At 36.5% G+C, this 22,002-nt stretch overlaps 1 protein-coding gene across 1 annotated transcript in view; it reads right to left on the reverse strand.

Moving 5' to 3' along the window:
* Window positions 1-22,002, reverse strand: part of FREM2 (FRAS1 related extracellular matrix 2) — a 122,852-nt gene that overhangs the window by 23,357 nt on the left and 77,493 nt on the right. The window contains exons 7-14 of the mRNA XM_032206794.1: window positions 10,652-10,801; window positions 8,347-8,556; window positions 7,896-8,093; window positions 5,615-5,779; window positions 5,356-5,538; window positions 3,597-3,727; window positions 2,488-2,646; window positions 1,382-1,685 (exon numbers count right to left, since the gene is read on the reverse strand). Of these exons, the coding sequence (XP_032062685.1) occupies window positions 1,382-1,685; window positions 2,488-2,646; window positions 3,597-3,727; window positions 5,356-5,538; window positions 5,615-5,779; window positions 7,896-8,093; window positions 8,347-8,556; window positions 10,652-10,801 (1,500 nt within the window). The remainder of the gene's footprint in view (window positions 1-1,381; window positions 1,686-2,487; window positions 2,647-3,596; window positions 3,728-5,355; window positions 5,539-5,614; window positions 5,780-7,895; window positions 8,094-8,346; window positions 8,557-10,651; window positions 10,802-22,002) is intronic.

Genomic DNA, 22,002 nt, shown 5'->3' on the forward strand with positions numbered 1-22,002 from the left:
TGACTTTCACATCATAAGTTAGCTAAGATACTAGAAGTAATATATGCATGACAGTTCACTGTTGAGTCCGTGCTAATTAGCTCTGCTAGTTTGTCGTGTGTAATCCAAGTCATGCATTATAAGGCTAATGTAGCCAGGCTGTTTTACATAACCAAACTAGCTCACCCAGCACAAGGCTGTCTGTCTTTAAAATCACTACACTGCATCTTGTAGACAATGCCCTTACTTAGACAGAGTCCTTTTTAGTGTGTAGGTTTCTTGATAATGCAAACAAAGGTGACTTTAACCTACAGCCAAAAAGTGAAATAAAGGAAGGAGGTAAATAGCAATTCCATTCATTAAGATCCCTAAAGCCCTAATTTAGGAGAAAACTAAATGTTTTAACTAAAATATTTAATTGCAAATGCCAGGGAAATTAAAATGATATTACAAATGAACAATCACATAATTTATTATCTACTGTAAGATCCTACAGGAAAGAGTGGACTTAACACAGCTACAAAGCCAGCAGAGATGACACAAATAATACAAAGGGCCTGCAGAGAGGTAATAATAATCAGTGTTTTGTAATTCACCTTGATTATGGACAATTAAGCATTCACCAGATTATACAGTAAAAAAAAAAAAAGTCTCTGAGATTTCTATGACAAAACAGCATATGCTATCAGACTGTACTTATATCCTTATCAGTTCCACACCTCTGCTTCACAATCTTATTCTGTACAAGTTTCATGGAAAGTGCTGGCTGGGCAAAGGAGGTAGATTACAGTACCTCTGCTGGCTGAGAGGACGCAGCATTAATTCAATATTTATTAGGTATCAGAGAATCAGATAGAGAGAGACAAAGACAGCATTAGAGAAAGAAGGTTGAATATTATGAATATATCAACCACAGGTCCTGTTATTTGACACCAGTTGTTTTAGTCCTTAGTCAAGGAATAAACTCATTCTCAGGTGTCCAGTGAGGCTTGAATGCCAAATGAAGCTTTTCTTCTGGCTAGGCATTCAAAGTAGTGCTCCCATGTGGATTCTCCAATGTCTAATAGGAAATGAGATGTACTGCAAGATTATTACAGTTGAATTCAAAAGACAACAAAACCCAGGTTTCATGAATTCCAATGCCTGGTAAATACTGTTCTTCAGAATATAAAAATTCATTAAGTGAATAAATATTTAAAGGTTACTAGCAAAGATGAAAACCATTTCCTTCTATGAACTTTTTTTGCCATGCTAAGATATCTTTTGCACTGCTTCTACGAACAACAAAAGAAAAGGTGAGGCTGTAGTGTTAAAACACCTATCATGAAATTTGATTTTGTTAGAATGGAATTTTGGATCCAAAAGTGTCCTAGGGATTTTGCAATAGGTGATGATATCTTACCTTCTGATGTGCTTATAGTTACAATAGGGCTCATAAGTTCAAGACCCTCATTTCCATCTGAATTCACAGCACGAGCAGCACACTGGACACGAGAGCCAGCTTGAAAGTAAATGGAGTCGAGTGTGATCATCTTGGATGAAGTGAAGAAGGTATCAAAGTCGACCTCCTTCATAGGACTAGTCACACCATCAGGACCAGTGGGTGCACTCACAAGCCACCGGTATTGTGTCAAGGTGTTATTGATGTTTTCACTGGCACATATTGAACCAGTCTTATCAAAGTCTTCATATTTAGGATTGCAAGCCTGCAGAACAGGGCAGATATGTAACAATTTATTTGCTTCATGGAAAAGGAATTTTAATTTATCAAGAGTCACAAAACTCAACAACGTGGAACTGATAACTTCACTAAAGCTCTTGAGTAATTAACTTATTTCGACAGTGATGCTTTTAGCACTGTTAAAGTAGATTAAAAAGCAGGTCTAACTATGCTTATTGAAATAAAAGACTATTATTTTAAATTACAGTTTATGGGTGAAAAATTAACACAGTTATGAAAGCTCAAACTATACTTACATCTGCTGCTTTAACTTGAATGTCACCCTTTGATCTAATTCTGCAAATACAGATAGACCAAAAACTTCCTCAATGCATATGGATATTCATGACAGCATTTGATTGTAAAATTGTGATGAAAGAAGCTTGTAGTATTCCAGCAAACAGTATTCATTTTTCAGTTTGTGACATTTACTGAAAACAATGGCCCATTGGTTATCTCAAGTGATTTTAACCTTACAAATTAAGGTTTTAATTTAATTTATTTTATTTTAAGGTAAATAGGAAAGTAGGATGATACAATCGTAGACATTGTGCAAGTATGAAATTTGTTCTTAGTGAGAAACAAATGAAACATCTTTCTATGCTTTTTGTCCCCCTAAAAATTGATTTGCTATCCAGACAAATTATATTATCTTTTAGGACTGTCCTAGCTTAAACTCATGTGTGACTCACAACAAAGTGATTGATAATTACTGTCTAAAATTCAACTGATCCTTTAAACAAAATCCATATACTTATTTTGATCCATCTTTCCACAGAGATACTTACTGTAATACAGATGACAGGATAGCCAGCTACAGGACTTGTTCTGTCTTTGGCTCTAGAAGTATCATCATATATCAAAAGGGAGGCAACTTGAGGGACAGAGGGAAAGGTGACATCTGCCATGCTGTTCATTTCTTCAATATAAACAATGGCCTTCGCTGCCTGATAATGAAAAGGCAGAAAAAGTTATCTGTGAACTTTTAAGCAAATAAGAGAATTCAAGCTGGACCTTGAGAAGAAAAAAAGATCACTCCTAGCTTTTGAAACACTCTCAAGGTAAGTTCTAAAACCTTAGCTGGATGAGTTATTGCAGAAGGGTCAAGGCACTGCAAAGTATATTGCAGACTATAAAACCAAGAGCTAAAATGATTTATATATATATATAATTTTTTTCATTTTCCACAACACTGAGGGTAGCAGACCATTTAACCTCTTGTGTTGCAGCTTTCTTGAAGCACTTCAGTATTCTGATAGAACTCTGATGTACACTGTTGTTCTTCAACTGCCTGGTAAAAACATGGTGTTTGACATCAGCAAAGGTGTCTGTTGACAGTAATCTCTGCTGTCTGGCTGCCTGGAGTCAGACTATATATGTGATATAGATGAAGGGACTGAAGAGTTAGAAGAACACTTTTTGGAGAATCAGAGGGATATGCTGTTTATATTAAAAGCATGTATGATAGAATGCTAACTAACAAGAATGTGTGGCTACTTCATTTCACATAGCAACAACATAGCTTTGACAGCAGAAGCTATATTTCACCTGACTGCTCTTTTTACAGCATGGGGATATATTATTGCCAGCTAGTGTTTCCTAGAGGACATCAGGTTTCATTCAGGCTAATCTGAAGAAGAGAATCTGTCTGGAAAGATGTCTTGAAGACTTCTGTTCCACATAGGCTCTTGTCTCTATATTCCCATGAACCCTATTGACATAGCAAAAAAATGTTTTGGGTAGGTGCTACAATGTCACCCAGAGTGATCCTCTTTGTCTTCTAAACTACAAGCCAAGATGGCATGCATAAATATTAAAATAATAATAAAGCTATAAGACAGAAAGCAAGGTCTTTTTACCGGATTTTGCTGTTGAGGACTTTGCATCAGTTTGTTACCTGTATTTCAGCAACCATGTTCTCATCAGGCTTCAGGTGAACAGTGAAGGCTTCTCTCATCTCCCTAACTCCATCATAGAGAACTTCAATTTCCACAAAGTGCTGTGTTTCACCCTCCTTAAACTCAATTTCTAAAAACATAATGAGACACCTAAAAATAAATCTGATGTTCATAACAATCTAATTTTAGATCCAGCCACGAGAGACAGCAGTTAATACCCACTTTTCAAATTAAAGATGTTTATGTTCTCTTAAACCCACAGATGTCCCCAGACCTATGTAGAAACCCTGCAGATCATAGATCTTTCTCAAAGGCTTTTGGGCAGAGACACAGATCCTTTTGTTCTGCAGTAGCACATTTCCCTTCAAATCTTTGGTCCCATGCACTGTTGGTGCACTGCACAGAGAGGGGACAATCAAAGGGCTGGAGCATCTCTCCTACAAAAAGGCTGAGGGAGTTGTTCAGCCTGGAGAAGAAAAGGTTCCAGGGAGACCTTCCAGTAACCAAGGTTTGCCTACAGGACAGTTGGGGAGGGACTCTTTGTCAGGGAGTGTGGTGATAGAACAAAGAGTAATGGCTTTAAACTAAAAAAGGGTAGACTTAGATTAGATATTAGGAAGAAATGCTTTACTCTGAGGATGGTGAGGCACTGGCACAGGTTGCCCAGAGAAATAGCAGATACTCCATCCTTGGAAGTGTTTAAGGCCAAGTTGGATGGCACTTTGAGCAACCTGGTCCAGTGGTAGGTGTCCCTGCCCATGTCAGGGGGTTGGAATTACATGATCTTTGATTTTTCCAATCCAAACCATTATATGACATTAAAAATTCCCATGGCTTTCAGAAGGAAAGAGCAAGACACTGAAATGATGGAGACAAAGTGACTAGAGTTATCAATATCCAGGCTGATAATTTTCTAATTGCTCATGATTTTTCTCTGCATATATCAGTAGTAGGAAACGCCTCTCCTGTGGAATTTGGAGATAGCTCAATGTTGTTGCTGGATGTTCAGAAATAAGTCTTATCCTTCAGCTGGGTTGGACAACAAAATAACTTATCCAAGACTGTGAAAACACTCCAGAATGAAAGATTGGTCTTAAAACACAGATTAGTATCATGTATTATAACAAACTTTAAAAGACAAAAAATCTGTAGTGCTACAAACTCTATTAATCATTCACCAAACCACATAGGTGGGCTACTAACAGAAAGAAGTTAATCAGCTAAGAAATTTCTCATTCTCTTTCACAGCTTTTCTCCTCATTCATCACTACTGAGGAGCAGTGGGCAGTGAATTGCAGAGGTATAGGAAGAAAGTTTAATTATTATGAAAGTTGAACAATAAACAGAAATAAATTAATTCCGAGATACAGCAATAAGCCATTAACTTATCGAGTTGCTTGAAACAACTCCACAGTCATATCCTATAATAGATGCTTCTGCAGAGTAATGGTAATACACTTTGCAAATATTCCTAAAATGGCTCTCACTCTTCTCCCACATTTACTCAGCTACAGATGTTTTCAAAGGAGTGGCAATTATTTTGTAAATATCTTCATGGATATCTAGCTTCCCAAGAGCAATCTGATACTTGCTTACCACATGGGATCACATCGATATTGAATGATGAATAGTATCCTTTTCATGAAGTTATTTCACCCTTCAAGCATTATACAATAATGTTAATAATAATAACTAATAATCATAGAATCATAGAAATAACAATCCTACAAATAGTAGGATGTATCTGATTGACCCTACCTTCTGATATAGGGTGATAGTCTTCTCCAGAAGTAGCAGATCCATCCTTTGTATGAACTCTCACAACAGAAACCTTGGAATTATCTCCCAGACGAAGCACTGGGATTTTTACAACTGCTACTTGTCTTGTGTCCTTTGGTTCACTCACACTAAATTTGGTCTCACCAAACTTAATAATAGCTTCTGTAATTAGAGGAAAATATGTTTAGAGCACACTAATGGTCTTCCAAAATGCAACAATAACAAAATAATTTCTTACTGTCTGCATCATCCTGAATCTTTATCAGGGTCTCATTTTGTTCACCAACAGAGGCACCAAAGGAAGAATCACTTCTTGGAGTGCCAAGAACCAGGCGTAGTTCTTCATCTTCTTCATGGTAAGTATCATCCATAAGCACCAGTGTGCAAGGCTTCTCAGTCTCACCTGCAATCATTCTGAAGGTAATATCACGCAGAACTTAGGTGTTCTTTGCTCTGCTACAGCACTTTTCTTCTATTACAGCACGATGTAATGCCTTTGCACGATGGATGCCTTTAAAATGCTGGCAAAGGCATCCACCTCACTATCTTGGCACTATACAAGTTAATGAATGACAACAATAATAGAGAAAGCAGAATGAGTATTCATTACGTGTCTATGGAAGCTTCCTATTTAAATGGAATCCTCTGTTTTGAGATTTCTCTAAATTTATATTTGGTACATCCACTTCACATGTATTGTTCTTTTTGTTTTATCTTCATACTACTTTTCAGTGACCTCCACACTGTGTGAAATACACAGTTCATATTTCAGAATTAAATACTTGCACAAGGAAACACAGTAATCGAAACTTTCAGTAATAATAATGGTAATTTTGTCCTGGAGTTTTTGAATTTCCAGAATTACTAACATTTCTGAGATAGTCTCCAATCTTGTGCACCTTCACTTTTATTATTCCATTTTAATGTCTTTAAAACTCCCACTGTTCCAAATGACAATGAATATCTCCTTAAAAATTCTCTGGAGTTGTAAAATGCTCAATTTGAGTACTCACAAATCCATGTATCTAACCTTACTAGATGTTCTGAGACTCTGGGAATAAGGCTTTGTTTTAAGCCTTCTACAAGAACACCAAGAGTTGTAACTGGTATGCAGGCTATCTGTCTCCCAGCATCAGACTCAGTGGGTTCATTATGAGGAGAATGATTTCTACATCCCTGGCAAATGGAACAGCACAGGATGTGAGAGAGACGAGGCCAATTTGCAGTAATTTTATAAATTGCATGAAAAAGTTATCAAGGTTCTTCAAGATGAAAGAACAGATTAGGATGCTGACTGCCTTCATTTACTGTGATGCTTTTACCCCTACAGAAAATAAATTATTCATTCAGAGAAAAAAGGAAATACAAAATATTCATCCGGCTCATTGTTTCAAGGCAAGCATGAATAAATACTGTACTGAAACTGATGCATTGTAAACAGGCCTAAGGAGCTTATGGAAACAAGATATGATGTTACCTGACCTCTTTGCTACCTCTCTTAATTGAGAAATACTAGGGTGACACTCAAAAGGTAAAACTCACTTCCTGGGGGGCCTGCATCCATCAATCTTAACAAGTTGGACTCTTTCCTGGTTTCACAGAAGCAATGGCAAAGGCATGGAGTACATGCCAGCACTAACAGCCGAGGTCCGTTCTAAATGAATGACTAAACAACTCACTTTTCTGAAAAGCTAAGATATGTGAAATATGAAGCTTGTCGTTCCTGTGATAAGGGCATACAGAGGATTTCATACTGATGACAGAACTTGTTTAGAGCTTGTAAAAAATATGTGTGTGTAGACTTAGAAGACTGGAGGACTAAACTGTCTTCTGCACAAATAGAGGGAATCAGGCAGTATTCTTTCAAGGTAGTAACACCTGATTTATCTGTGTTTCATATCTGATGTGAGACATTAAACATTTGATGCTGACAAACTAGCTTAGGAAAGCTTCTCTGAAAAACAAACAAACAAAAAAAACCAACCCAACCAACCAAACAATAACAATAACAAAAAACAAACAAACAAACAAAAACACAACAACAACAACAACAAAAACACAAAGCAACAAAAAATCTCAAACACAAATTAGAGTTGTATCCCTGTTAAAGGATCTACTACTAATTTCAGTGCAAGTTAAGTGTATTTTCCAGAAATCTGTCTAATAAATGGCAGAACTTTGGAAGTTTCCTGTAGGACAGCAGGTCTGTGCTTTTGTCACTGTGTTACTCTGAACCTGCTTTTGCTACCGTGGATCAAAAAGACCCTCATGCTTGATCTATATATAGATATGTCACTTTGATCCCTATTGATGATCCCTCTAGATCAGAACTGACACAAAAAGAGACTATTAATATCATCTGTATGCACTCTACACACTGTGTATGGAAAGATTTTGGTTTTCCAGAGTAGCCTTTTTGGCATTACTTTATAAGACACTTAAAATTAAATAAAACAAAAGAAAATAAAGTAACACAAAACAGTAGACTAGAGGCTTCTAAAATACGATCAAGAGCTTACCAGGAAGGAAGGTGACGATTGAACTGTCAGTATTAGGACGCTCCTCAAAGTCAATCATTACCTGAGCTGAACCTTGCCTTGTATAGCATCTCACAGTGGATGTGTATCGGATATCCCCACTTCTGTATATCATGGCAGAAATCTGTCCATCATTTTCATTGCCTACATATAAAGATTCTTTAAACTGCATCTTGGGCACTAGGCAGAAAAACATAAAAAGCACAGGTAAATTATAATTGGAGAAGTTAACACATCTTTGCCCCCACTACAAATTTTGTTGTGCTATATTGCACCAGCAGCTATTGCATAAGCAGCTAGCCAGCAAGTGATATAACAAACTCAAAGGTGTAGATTCATTGGCTTTGGTGTGATACAAAAGGACAAGTGTTATTTGTACATTGCAGTCATCCATCTCTTGTAAAAATGTGAAAAGGACAAGAAATCAACTCACAATCAGACACTGAGTCATTAATGAAGATGGTTGCCTTGCTGGGTTCTCCAAGGGCAGCATTCATAGGCATCCTTAACACAAGCTCAAACTTCTCAGTTCCTTCTAACACCGGCTGTCCAAGGTCATCCAGAATTACCACACGAAATGTCTGCATACTGACTCCAGGGGCAAAATCCAAATTACGACTGATGCCTACATAATCTACTCCAGCTACCAGTGGGAAAGGAATTAAAAAATATCAAATACATAAATAGCATTAATAAAATAAAAATATCTAACATATCTAACTTCAGGCAGTTAAATTTAGGTAAATATATTTTTTTATTTAAATGTAATTTTAATATTTGCCAAACATTGACAGTCACATAGAGCAAAAATATCTCTTGACCATCTAAGTTGGACTACACAATTTAATGGGTGGATATTAAGTCACTTTTTGTTTAGTGATACAAGTGTGATACAAGTGTGATACTCCTGATACAATCAGGATTGAATCTATTCTTTTGTAAACTAAAAGTTATTCCAATAAAATCAATCAAGTTTGTTGGAAGTAAGAACTGAAAGTAAGCATAAAGATTTGAGAAAGACTCTGGAGATGAAGCAGCCTTTTGGAAAGAAATTTTGTATATAACAAAGTTGGTAGTTTTGAGACTAACATAAACAAGGAAGGAAAAAGGTCAGTGAGCTAAATGCAAGGAAGAAGTGCTATTCAAAGGAGAATGTGCTGTTCAAAACAAAAATGAATAGAAACCAAAAGAATCAAATTCTGCCCAGCCCGTGTCAGGTGGTGTTTGGTACCTTCTACAGTTAAAGACAGGTTTGGCTTGCTTTTATGTTTTGTTTTGTTTTGTTTTGTTTGCATAGAATCATAGAATCGTTGAGGTTGGAAAAGACCTCCAAGAACACCAACCAACCATTGTTTTGTTCGAAGCAAAGCAAGCCAACCCGTAACAAACCAATGAGAAGGAATGGAACAAAACAAGATCCTGACTAAAATATGTCACTGTATATAAAAGCACAGCATTAACGGTGTCTAGGGCTTTAGTAAAAGACTGAGTTTTAACATTCATTTTTAGGGTGACTAAGTGGCAGCAGAGCTGTTGACTCAAAGATTTGAGGGAAACACTTTCATTGACATTAAAAAGGGGTTTGGAATTAGGTGAATTGACAAAATTTGGTGAGATCAAAGGTCGTCATCAGATGGACACTTGCCTAGGGTCCTTGATGCTCTAGCCAGGCCTAAGCCTGTAAGGCAGGATGCCAGGACTGGTCGCTCAGTGCATCAGATCAACTGCTTGACACTGCTGTGCTGTGTCAAGATCAAGGACCCAGTTCATGGCTTAACAGGCTTTCAACTATGTCAGATCTTTTAGGCTGTCACCAACAGACTAAAGAGCCTGAGGGCTGCGACAGCCTCAGTTTTCAGGTTTGTTTACTTGCTGCAGAATCAGGCTAAAATCCTGGCACAATGAATTAAGATTCTTACTATAAGGCAGTATTTCCCCTCCTTCTCCGGAAATAACTTCAATAGTCAGGGTTAAACAAAGACAGAAGATCATATAAAACAAGTTCATAAATGAAATAATCATGTATTCTTAGACTTCATCATTTCCTTTTTTATGAGAAAGCATGCGGAAAGATTTTCTACAGGTGAATGTTTGGGTTTTCCACGTTGCTCAAGTAACAGTAAAGTTTATACAACTTTACCTCACTGAAAATTAGTTGAATAGATGAACTCTACTGTCTACTTACACTTGGGATAAGCATATAAGCAAGGTTACTGGTCTTTTTGTGATGCCTTTATATGACCGTCTTAGTTTGAAACACTGTGGTTTGTGAAAATACTCTTAACATTTGTATTTGTATGTACTCTAACATCTGATTCTGCAAAGGTTCTGTCAAATCATCATTGAGCCACACAGCTGTAGCAACCCTCTTGCTGTACAGGATACTAGATAATTTCTCACTGTCTACAGTAAGAAGAGCAAAGTCTGTGTGCTGCCAGGGGTTAAAAGTCTGTGCCCAGAGTATGCTGTTGTGGCAACAATCAACTGCCTTTGTGGGACAGTGTTTTATATGAATATTTGAAGATATTTCTGTCAGTGTTGGTCCTCATGGTTCCTCCTGTTTCAGTTTCTTGCAGAGCAAACTCTGTAAGTACCTAATTTGTTCTAAGAAGAAAGATCTAAGAGAAAGACATGTATAAATTTCAGCTTATGTAGCTGAATCTATATCAGGTAAGACCAAATGTACTAGCACTTGTTGTTGAGATATATTATGAAACTAGACCAAAACAATTACTTACCTTCTGCAGTCATTAGTTCAGATTTGCGAGACCTTACTGTAACAGAAGCAGCTTTAGACAGATCGGTTCCAGTCCTCCAGACACGTACCTCAACATAGCCAGCACTCTCATCAACATAGTATTCATCATTTCCAAAGTAGAATGCTGGTTCTGGTGAAAAAAGAATAATATCTATCAGTGTTCCTTTACCTTATCTTGAAGGAAACAACGGAAACATAACATTAGAGATATAACATATCTCTATAACATAACATATAACATAACATAACATAACATAACATAACATAACATAACATAACATAACATAACATAACAGGTATAACATAACATAACATAACATTAGAGAATGGAGAGACTTTCACTCTTTAGTAACTGAAAAAAAAAAAAGAAGAAAAAGAAAAAAAAACACCTTTGTTTTAAGCTTTAGACTTTTTCTCATGTACTTTTAGCTTAATTTAAAGTATTGCTTTGCCCATTTTAGGGTGGCAATTGTTATATCAGCATTACACTCTTTTTCTTGCCTCCTACACTTCCAATTTTGTGTGGCAGAAGGTAGGAATTTGTGTGCAAAAACAAATGCATTATCTCATTAAACTTACTTGATCTGGGTCCTGTGCACAAGCCAGAAAATTCCTTGCATTTTTCACTTTGGTGCAAACAGACAAAGGTGAATATAGATAATGAAAGCTTAACTAGAATGTTCTCACAGATTCCTGTTGTTAAAACCAGACTAAAACATGATATATAACTGGAGCTGCTTTTGGAAATGTTTTCCAGCTAACCAAAGGGGCAATGCTTAATTTTAGTTCCCCCACATCTAACATTTAAAACAAAATCAATCTTATTCCATGTAGACTGGAATGTGAATAGTCTTTTATCTTAATATTTAAGTTCCAGAGTTTATAAAGAAAGAAGAGCAAAAAGCAAAGGAGATTAAGCTTTATCCCACTTAACAGACATATTTTTTTATCTTCATTTTTCCTCCCTTCTTCAACTTTTCCACCCACAGCAATTTTACAAAGTAAACAGGATTGAAAACATAGACCAACTGCATCCTAGATGTAGCTCCCCTTTGCTAGCCTCTCCATTTCTATTTCAAACATATAAAAGTAATGTCACACAGAGCCAGTGCCTCACATTTTCTGTTGCACAGCAGAAATCATACCCACCTTCCCCAGTGGTTGGGATGTGATTTGAAGACCTACACAAATTCTCCTTCTATCTCATCATAATTTTGTTATCCTGCTTAGTGGGAATTCGTTACAAACATGAGGTTACAATACCACAAATAAGCTGGAAAACACCATACAGCACATGGCCAACTAGATTTGAATTGACAGAGATCATAGTGATTTAACCAGTGCTTTGTCAGTGGCACTATGAAATCATCAGGCATAGAAAAACAGGAAAAATTCAAAGGAAATGACAGGAAAAGTTTATGGATCTACAGAGCTATGCTGAGCATACAGAAAAGGTACAGGTTACCCAAAGGTTATACAAAATCTTAAGGGTAGGGGAAAATTTGTCCCATCACTTCCTTGACTCAGTCAAATTCCCCTATTATAAGAATGTTGCAAAACCTTCTATTACAGCAGAACAAATACTTTGGAAATGAGGAAGCTGCTTTTGCCTACAACTGAGCTCAATAAAATACATTGTGAATACATTTTGTCATGAAATTTATGGAGAGGCCTATCAGATAATCAGAGAGAAAAAAATACCTATGTTTTCCTGAAGTGCTTGAGGATAATCTGACTGACTACACAGCATATGACAACAATTTCCTCTGTGATAGATTGCTTATTTCTTTTTATCGAAAACTGAACAATGTAGGATGGGATTTTAATTAAAACTAACCAGACATAATATAAAGCAGTTACTAAGTTGTTAATAAGCCAGAGCTTCATCTGAAAAGGCAACAGTTCCTAAGTATTTTGTAATTGCATGCAAGAATTAAATTAGAAGTTTTGAGAAAAATATATTTTTTTCTTCTGATTGCAGGATTTTTCCTGTATTTCATAATCAACAAAATAAATGATTAGAAACAAAGCAAACAAACAAAACCCTTAGTAGTCCACATTAGTGGAAACAAAGGCAGCTGCCTCTCTACTTATCTGGGAAAACTAGAACCATGGGTCGCAAAAAATTGATGGAACTGAATGTATTTACTGAATGATAGTGCAGATTCATGGACTTGCTTGAGCATTATCAAGGTCATCAACCTTTTCAGGATGAAAGACAAACCTGACAAATGTGTAGTTTTGGCAGATGAAAAGGCTTTCATTTCCACTTCAAACTTTTTATTCAGCATGATGTGTATTTAACTGTGTGTGTGTTTGTACGCACAGACACACACACATCCATCTTACATTATTTGCCTATAGAGATTGGGTTGTCAGTGATTGAATTTATATTTGGGACTGTGAAGCTCTCATCTGAAACATTTTGAAGACTCAGGTGAATAGAATACACTCTCTGGATCTTCCTCTGTAACTGTTACTAACTTTGACAAGAGTTCTATTTACAGGGATATTTCAGACATACACTGACTTTATGTAATTCTCAGGATGGAGAGACTCAACCAACCTCTAGACATTTAAAAATACAGAACACCTACTAAGATCAAACAGTTATGAATATGCTAACAGTTAGAAAAGGTACTTAAAATATCATCACATCTGATACATGTCATGTCTTACACAGATATTTTTAAAGATTAGTACACTTGAGTCTAATAATCCTCTTCTTTCTATAATGATGTCCTGGTAGTTCCAGAATTGATCTAGCCTCAGTCCCACCTTATTTTAATCACCTAAGTGAGAGGTACTCACGTTCACAGCCTTCTTGCTCTCAGTTTTCAGGGACAGAGACAGGCAATTCCAGAAGGTTTGCCAGCATAATAAACATGCAGGAGGAGATGTGGAATGGAACACCCACCACAGTGAGTACAACCTGAGATCTAGAAGCATTCCCTTCTACTCAGTGATTATTCAGGAAGCCTACATGACCAAACTCAAACCAGATGGAAGATGTAAAAGAAAATGTTTTTGGTTTATTTTAATGTTATCCTAATGATTTATTTACTTATTTATTTTTTACTGCTGCTGAAAAAGAATCCTCGTGCACTGTGTATTCATGTAGTCACAGACAAACATAAAAATGCCTAAATCCTAAATCAGGTAACCTTGTATTCCAGTCTGTTTTTCACACTTTTTGAGGCATGTATCTTCAATGAAAGACACATTCTGTATGGTTACTCATCCTAGGAAACAAATCCTTACAAATGTTTTGAAAGCTCATTTCCTGTAAGCTGTGTTAGTAGCTCCCCAGGGGAAGTAGCAAAGCCAAGCTACTAACAGGGAAAGCATTGTATTTCTCAGGTCATGGCTGGAAAACACTCTGCTCAATGACTGGGGCTCACTTACAGCAGATCTTTAATCTGGTAATCACTCTGGAGAGAGACCACTGCAAATTTAATGGTTCCTCTTTCGGAAATAAGAGGAGTTTTTTAAAGAGTTTTTTTGTTCAGACCACAGATTTCAATAGCATGAAGTTACAATAATCAGAGGAGAAAGGTTAGGAGCTTTAATCCCAGGTTTCTTGCACAAAATGCATGAAATCTTTGTCTTGCCTTTGTATTTATACGGTCAGGAGTGTATATCAACTACAGCACTAGGCAGTAATCAAACAGGAAAACAAACACACTTCTCATGCTGCTAGAAATGGGTCTATCAGAAAACCAATGAGATAGCATGAAAATGTTTATTTCCAAGGGAGCTTTTGTTTTTAAAATGATATCTTTACAAACTACTTTAGATCAACATGGTAGAAGAGTATAGTGTTTGCAAGATATGCAAAGTGCCACAATCTGTTTGGGTTGCCAATGCAAATAATATGGAAGACAGGGTATGTGGAAAACAAACAAACAAACAAACAAACAAACATAGAAAAGGTCACTCTTTTGTACTGACACCAGCATAAGCCTCAATACTGAAGTGATTTTCAGTGATCAGTATTTTCAGTGAGAGATACATATATTCCTAGGAGGACAGAAGCAACAGAAAACAAAGCAAAACAAAACAAAACAAAAACCAGGACCTGTGACTCTGCCACATAGATATCAAAGCTAGGAGAAGCAGTTGTTAAAGCTGAACACATGCTTGATCTTTTCTGGTGGTGTTAAATCTTTTCTCTCTAAAAACTTTTTCCTTCTTGGTTTCCATGCCCAGTACAAATACAGCAACGTAAACGTTATGAGTTGCCAGAGCTATTAGAAATCTATAGTGGTAGTCCTGAAGCTGCAAAACAATGCTTTGTAAGCTAACCAGCTTGTTCTGGTGCAGTCTAGACATGCTAGTGAGTTCAAAGGAATGAGCCCTGTTTGCTGACACAGATAATTAGCTTAGACCTAACAACAGACAAACAGGGCCACATTTCCTCTGGACTTGATCTGGTTCAACCCAGATAATCCACATGCTGCTAGACAATGCAAACTTGCATTTCAGTATCACAGTTAGCATTAATTGATGGAGCTGGGGTTAGTCTGTATTTAACACGGGAGACTCCACCCTTCAGAATGTGAAGTAGGTGAGCTGCAGATAGATTAGTTAAGAACAAGAGCTCTATTAACTTACAGAAGAAATGTCCATTTACTGTTTAATAGAAGTAAAGATTAACCTGTGTAGTCTCTCCCATATATTCATGCTAATGGCAGGAAAAGAAAAGCTTAGAAGAACTGTTCATTTTAAATAGTTTATATTATTATATTATGAAAGAGGACTTCAACATCTGAAACTTGGTAGCACCACTCTACAGCTATTTACATATACTTGAAGCTATGCAAGCAACTGAGCTTGCATTTAGCACAATGAATTTAATTTGCCAAGTCATTTATTTTTGTGGAATGCTGTAGAAGCAGGGGTCAAGATTACAGTCAAAGCTCAATTCTAGATCAGGTACCTACTGTGCAAATGCCAATAGCTTTTTATTTGATGTGGTCAAAACAGATTATTTTTCAAACTCAGATGTTGTAATCTTAACAGCTTTCATCCTCTTAGCACTGTTGTCACAACTATTGTAATCAAAAAGTAAACTCACCTCAGAATCAAAATTACCAGTCACAGACAAATTGCCACAAACATTATCTCAAGGAAATAATGTCTGCATTTCCATTTGTTTCTACAGAACATTTCTGCCCAGCACCTTAGAATATTTTTAAAGGATACTGAAAACATTATAATATCTAAAATGAAAAACTTTGAAGAAGGCAAACTTTACCAGATCCAGTCTATTTTCCAAGAAAAACACGTGAAACTTTTTAATCCATAAAGATAAAGGTAATGCCATACATTGACTGTACTGTTTCATTCATGAATTACTCTCATTTTATGCAACTTAATCCAGTAATTCTAGCAAAGTGTGTATCAAATTCAATAGCTGCTATGAAAAACATTATATATGATTAATTTTTAATTAATGTATATGATACTTAATTGTAGCAAACATGAACTTTCTCTTTCTGTACCCAGGTTTCAGTTTTTCTATACACAGTACCATCACAAGACTGCCTTACTGCCTTAGGAGGCGTGGAATCCACATGTAATCCCCCTGCCACATGAATGAGTTAAAAACAAGTGTGAGCACAGGAACATAGCAGAGGAAGTAGACTACAGGTCTAGCTGCAGTACTAAGGGCTGAAGAAAGGTGTCTATAGCAATATGCCATCTCTGGTCACATACTCTTTACTTTTCTTGGCCACATGGGCTGCATGGGCTGCAAGGACATCATTTAGCATACTTTGCAGCCGGAAGAACTGACCTAATTCTGATTTTTCTTGATGTCAAGTTGCAATTGTAATGGTTCTATAACAATTAGATGAGCTAGAGTGTACCTGAATCGGGAACAATAAGTTCATCTGAGACTGTTAAGACATACCACAGCTCAACTCCTTCAACATGTGTACCTTTAACCTGAAGATGAAAATTTCAATAACTATTTAACTGCTTTGTACAATATAGTAATGAACAGTCTCAAGTTGTCTCTCAGCTATAACTGGCATTCCAGGAGAAAGGCTTACTATTGCAAGTGTCCTTCTCTAGGAAGCAATTCATTTACTTTGGTTGGTTTGCTGAGAAACACTTACCTTTCCAAAATACTGAATTCATATGTATGTGAAAAATTTAATAGTAGTAGAAATATTGTTACAATCATTGCATACGTTACCTACCGGCCTTGATATCAGGACTTCGGGGACACACCCAGAAGTGATTGTATTGACTGTGGCCACCGTCTGACTTTGACACACATTTTTTTCTACTGTTAGACCTCCTACAGAGCACAAAACCAATTAAGATTCTTCTACATGTTGTACTTTCAAAAAGAGAGATTATTTTTGTATAAGAGGTCTGGGAAATGGTATCACTAACAAATTCTCAGCAAACTGATGCAACAAAGACAGGAAGATGGGAAGGCTTGGCAGTAGCATTTAAATATGCCACACACAAGGTACCTCACAGGTAGGCCAAGCGAGAAGGAGCTCAGAGTCTGTGATTCTTATGCGAGATAACAAATAAGGACTCCTACAAACACAAATGGAAGGGGAAGCCAAGCAGCATTTTAGAAATCAACTTAGAGAGATACAGTATGTAGCCATTTCTAAATAAGTTTTTCATATTTTCATCGAGTAATTAGTTTACTTCTGGGTCTTGCAGAAAAAAACAAGCTGTAAAAAGGGTTTGAGTGTAACAAGTATATTTACAAAAACAGAGGTGTTACAAGAAGAATGTTTTGAATTTTGTTTTTCAAAGGCACGTTCCCACACCTACACTCATATCAAGAAACATAACCACAAAATTGCAGTAGCTTATTCTATAAATGCTTTCTTTATAATATCTTGTAACATCATCCACTTAAATCATGATCATTATTTTAAAGCTCAAAACCATAGCAATGACAATTGTTTTATCCCTAGCTGAGATTTCCACTGTTTAGCAAGTAGTAATATTCTAGCTTTTGAATGATATACCTACATTTTGTTGCTTAGTAATGAAAGCTGATAAGAGAATGGCAAGGAAACTTTTGCCATTCAATAGCAAAGACAGAATTTCTGGACTTTTAAAAGTAATTGCATGCTGAAAATGGGTGAGGTCCTACACAACGAAAACAATTAACCTTTGCAAAAAATATATAAATATCCTAAATACCAAAATAAAGCCAGATTGTGCATTTTCTGAGACTTTTTTTTATTTTTTTAACCAAATGAATTACAAACATGAATCTTATTGAAGTAGCAAATGTGCATGGTTTCATTGACGAACAAATGAAGAAGGGAGGTATTATTATTAGGACTACTTTTATTACAAATGGTGAAGAGAAGAGGAATAGCATAACCAAGAAACGTAAAAGACATTGCTTACCAGGTGGCTGTTGTTATTTTTCTGTCATTTCAGGCACAGCTTGTACCACATTTTAAAAAGAAAGTTATAATTCTCTCCATTCTTGGGGATAGTTATTATATTTGTTCTTCTGACTATACATATACACAGGTTTTTCTGGACTGGAGACAGCTTTACCATATTAGAAGATTGTCTAATAAAGACTGTCGCAATTGCACCTTTATCATTCAATCTCAATATTAGCTTGTTTAACTGGCAGAAATAATTATTTCCAGGCTTTTCTGCCTGAATATAATGAAAACACAGCTGGCCCAATGAGGTCTGAGAAGAAAAACGTAACAGAGACCTTCCATGCTCTGTGTATTGGAGCTAACACTAAGGATGGGACTCAGCAGAGAAGATATAACAGAAATTAAAATAAAACAACAGCCAGACTTAACAGACCACAAAAGCAGAGCTGTAATGACAAAAAATGGACCCTGCTGTTAAAAGTTCTTAAATTCTCTCCTTTGGACTTATGACCGTGTATGCATGGGAGAGAGGAGAAAAGAGTGGCCTGATGGACAGTATTCTGAGATAACTTAAGTTATTCCCTTGAGAATTTACACATTCGAAAGGAGAACTGGCTACTGTGTTACTCAGCGTCCTTTAGGTCTTTAAAGACTGATGAATAAAATGGCAGTCTCAATACAAGGAATGTCAGAGAAAGCAAGATGATCTGAAGAAACCTTAGGAAAACTGAATGCATCAAGATATTCTACACAACTCTATTACTCAAATCTTAAACAACACTAAGCACTTACCAGGACACTAAATTCACTCCTTACAATTGCAAGCAACTAATAAAAAATGCTTAGCTTAGAACGATTTTCTAGGCATTCAATACATTTTCAAACAGTGTATAGTAAATAAAAGATCTGTAATATGAAGACCAAAGCCATAAAAAGAAACATGCTGCATGAAGACAGAAGGACATTTTCAAAGTACTCTTGAGTGAACTGTTATAACACAACAATCCATTAGTCTCCCTGGAAAACTTCAGCATGTGTAAGAACATCAGCTCATTTAACTCATTCTGGATTTAACATAAAGTATAATTTTCTACAGTTCATATAATTTTTAACTTTCTGCTTATTAATTATTTTATGTTCTTTCAGTACAAAACTTAAAAGCAGTCCTCTATTTCAATACTCTCCTAGAAAAAAATACTGTATTTCACATAAAACTGTAGTAATGTAGTTAATCATTAAGAACCTACAGCAGTGAAGGCTTAAATGTATGATTATCTAGCATCTGAGTCCTCTGTCCTAAAGGAGCCATCTGAAATAGATCATAGAATCATATGGGTTGGAAGGGACCTTAAAGATCACCAAATTTCAACCCCCCCCTCTATGGGCAGGGACACCTCCCACCACACCAGGTTGCCCAAAGCCCCATCCAGCCTGGCCTTGAACACCAGCAGGGATGGGGCATCCACAGCTTCTCCGGGAAACCTCTGCCAGTGCCTCAGCATCTTCAGAGTAAAAGCTTTCTTCCCTATATCTAGTACAAATCTACCCTCTTTTAGTTTAAAGTCGTTACTACTTGTCCTATCACTCGACCCCCTGACAAAGAGTCTGTTCCTATCTCTCCTGTAGGCCCCTTTAGGCACTGGAAGGCTGCTATAAGGTCTCCCTGGAGCCTTCTTTTCTCCAGGCTGAACAACCCTAACTCCCTCAGCCTTATTTCATATAAGAGGTGCTCCATCCCTCTGATCATCTTTGGGGCTGTGACATCTGAAGATATGACAAGGTCACACTTTATCTTCCTTACCTATCAAGGGAACCTAAATCTTAAGGTTAGAATACATACATAGCTGTTAAGCAGATAAGTGAAGATGATATTAATTCAACATCTGTAGTTCATATATGTATAATGCATGACTGTGTGCCTGCATACACACATAGAATAAACCGTCAGCAAGAGATGATGATAGAAAAATATCAATGTGCCTCGTTCCCTCTTTAAAATGTTCTACTCTAAGATATGAAATAAATTTATTTCTATGATAGAGAGCAAACAGAGACTAAAATTTTAAGGCTGTCACTGTAAATTAAACATTTTTTACTCTGTGGAACTGGTAATAATAAAAAACTAGAAGTAGAGAAAAATGGGAGTATAACGTGTCATAAATTGGATGTCTTCCACTCTTCCCCTTGATTAGTTGCCAATTTGGCCATTTTCCATAGATTGAGGAAACAGGAGGGGTCACATAGAGATTTTACCTAATGAGAGGACAAAAGAAATTGAAAGCTGCTCAGAAGTGCCAGAAGCATCAGACCCAGGGCACTGTAAAAATAGAAAAGGAAGTAGTCAAAAATGGCTGTACAGAGCACAAATAATAACTAATTTGTAATTTTAGTCATCTTTGGAAACAGGTGAAGGATACTTGGCCAAATCATGACTCTAGTCCATAAAAGAAGATTAGGCATGCTCTGCCAATAGTGTTTGGATTGTAATTAAATTGGACAAATAGACTGAGAGATATCAGTTGTGAAGATCATCCAGCCACTTGTTCAATTTAAGGTTATGGCATACCTATGGCCAATGAGAAAAAGACACACTTGAATGCTTGCCTTGGGGGCCAGTGGAAGTAAGGAGATTCTAGATAGTCTTGTGAAACAAGGATGTCCCTCTGAAAAAAACATGTTAATAATAGAATATTTAATTATCATCAGTTTGAAATTTGGCTCAGTGCACACACAGAAAAATAGCTTACACTGTTTGCCTACCAGGACACTTAATACAAAACATAGATTTATAATGTAGCATTACACTGCTGACTTTTTGCCTCTTTTTAGGCTCTTGACAGTAAATATCAACGTGACCTTTACTGTCTGGCAAGTTGGACAAGTGCTAGTGGCTATCGATTTCCATGACATGGTGTACAACACTGATCTCCACAATGTGGTGTAAGGATTTCCAATGGTCATTTATCTGTAGGGGGCGTGACAGCAAGAAGGAAATTCCCAGAAGACTAAAGAATGTATCTGTTCTGTTTGACCTTCTAACATTGGCCTTCTGCATCGTCATGACTGGGTCATATCATCATCCAGTTTACTCAGCTATAAAATGTTCCCACATGGTGCTATCCTCTATCACATGGATGATATAAATGATCACTTCAGCCGAGTAGGTATAAAGAAAATGGAAAGGAAATCTCTGACATAAATCTGAGTCCTTTGCCTTCCCAGCCTTGATGTAGAAATGTCAAGAAGAAATATGAATGGCTGCTTGCCCATCTAATGTGAATGAAGTGGAACAAATGTATTTAATGTACTTCCTGCTGTGAACAGCATGAGGCTTCAACAATTCCACTAAGGAAAGAAGGCTGTTTCTCAGCCCGGCAATAAGACTGTGTGCTCTCATGGCAACACTAAATACAGTAGCTTGGAATTAAAATCACTTGGGAAGACAAAAAAAATTGATAAAAAACTTGAAACAAACAAAATATTCTTCAAGTATTCTCCTGTTGAAAACAGCTCTGCATTCATTGCACCTTTTCTTGTTTCAAAATGTGATTACAAGCCAAAAGTTTAAAATTTGTACACAATCAAAAAAAAAAAAAAAAAAAAAAAAAAAAAATTAATTAATAAAAAGACAAAACCAGCAACCCAGAAATCAAACATTTGACTAGGAGACTGAAGAAGTTCTGATGACAAGCCTTTCTGGAGGGGCTAAGGCATTTTGCATCACAGTAGTTGCACATTATACAGTAACACTCTCAGTGTTGCTCTCTATTTAAGAGATTTCATTTCAATAGTGGATTACTTTTAAAATCAGAATTATTTTATGAATCACAAATAATGGTGTATCTCTGTTGTTTAATGGTATTTCATAGTAGAAGCTGTTTTAAGACAAAAGTAGAAAAAAAACCTGTTTTTATACCTGTCACCATTTATGACATTGTTATGAATG

Source organism: Aythya fuligula, chromosome 1 (genome assembly GCF_009819795.1).
Source record: "Aythya fuligula isolate bAytFul2 chromosome 1, bAytFul2.pri, whole genome shotgun sequence".
NCBI classification, from domain to species: domain Eukaryota; kingdom Metazoa; phylum Chordata; class Aves; order Anseriformes; family Anatidae; genus Aythya; species Aythya fuligula.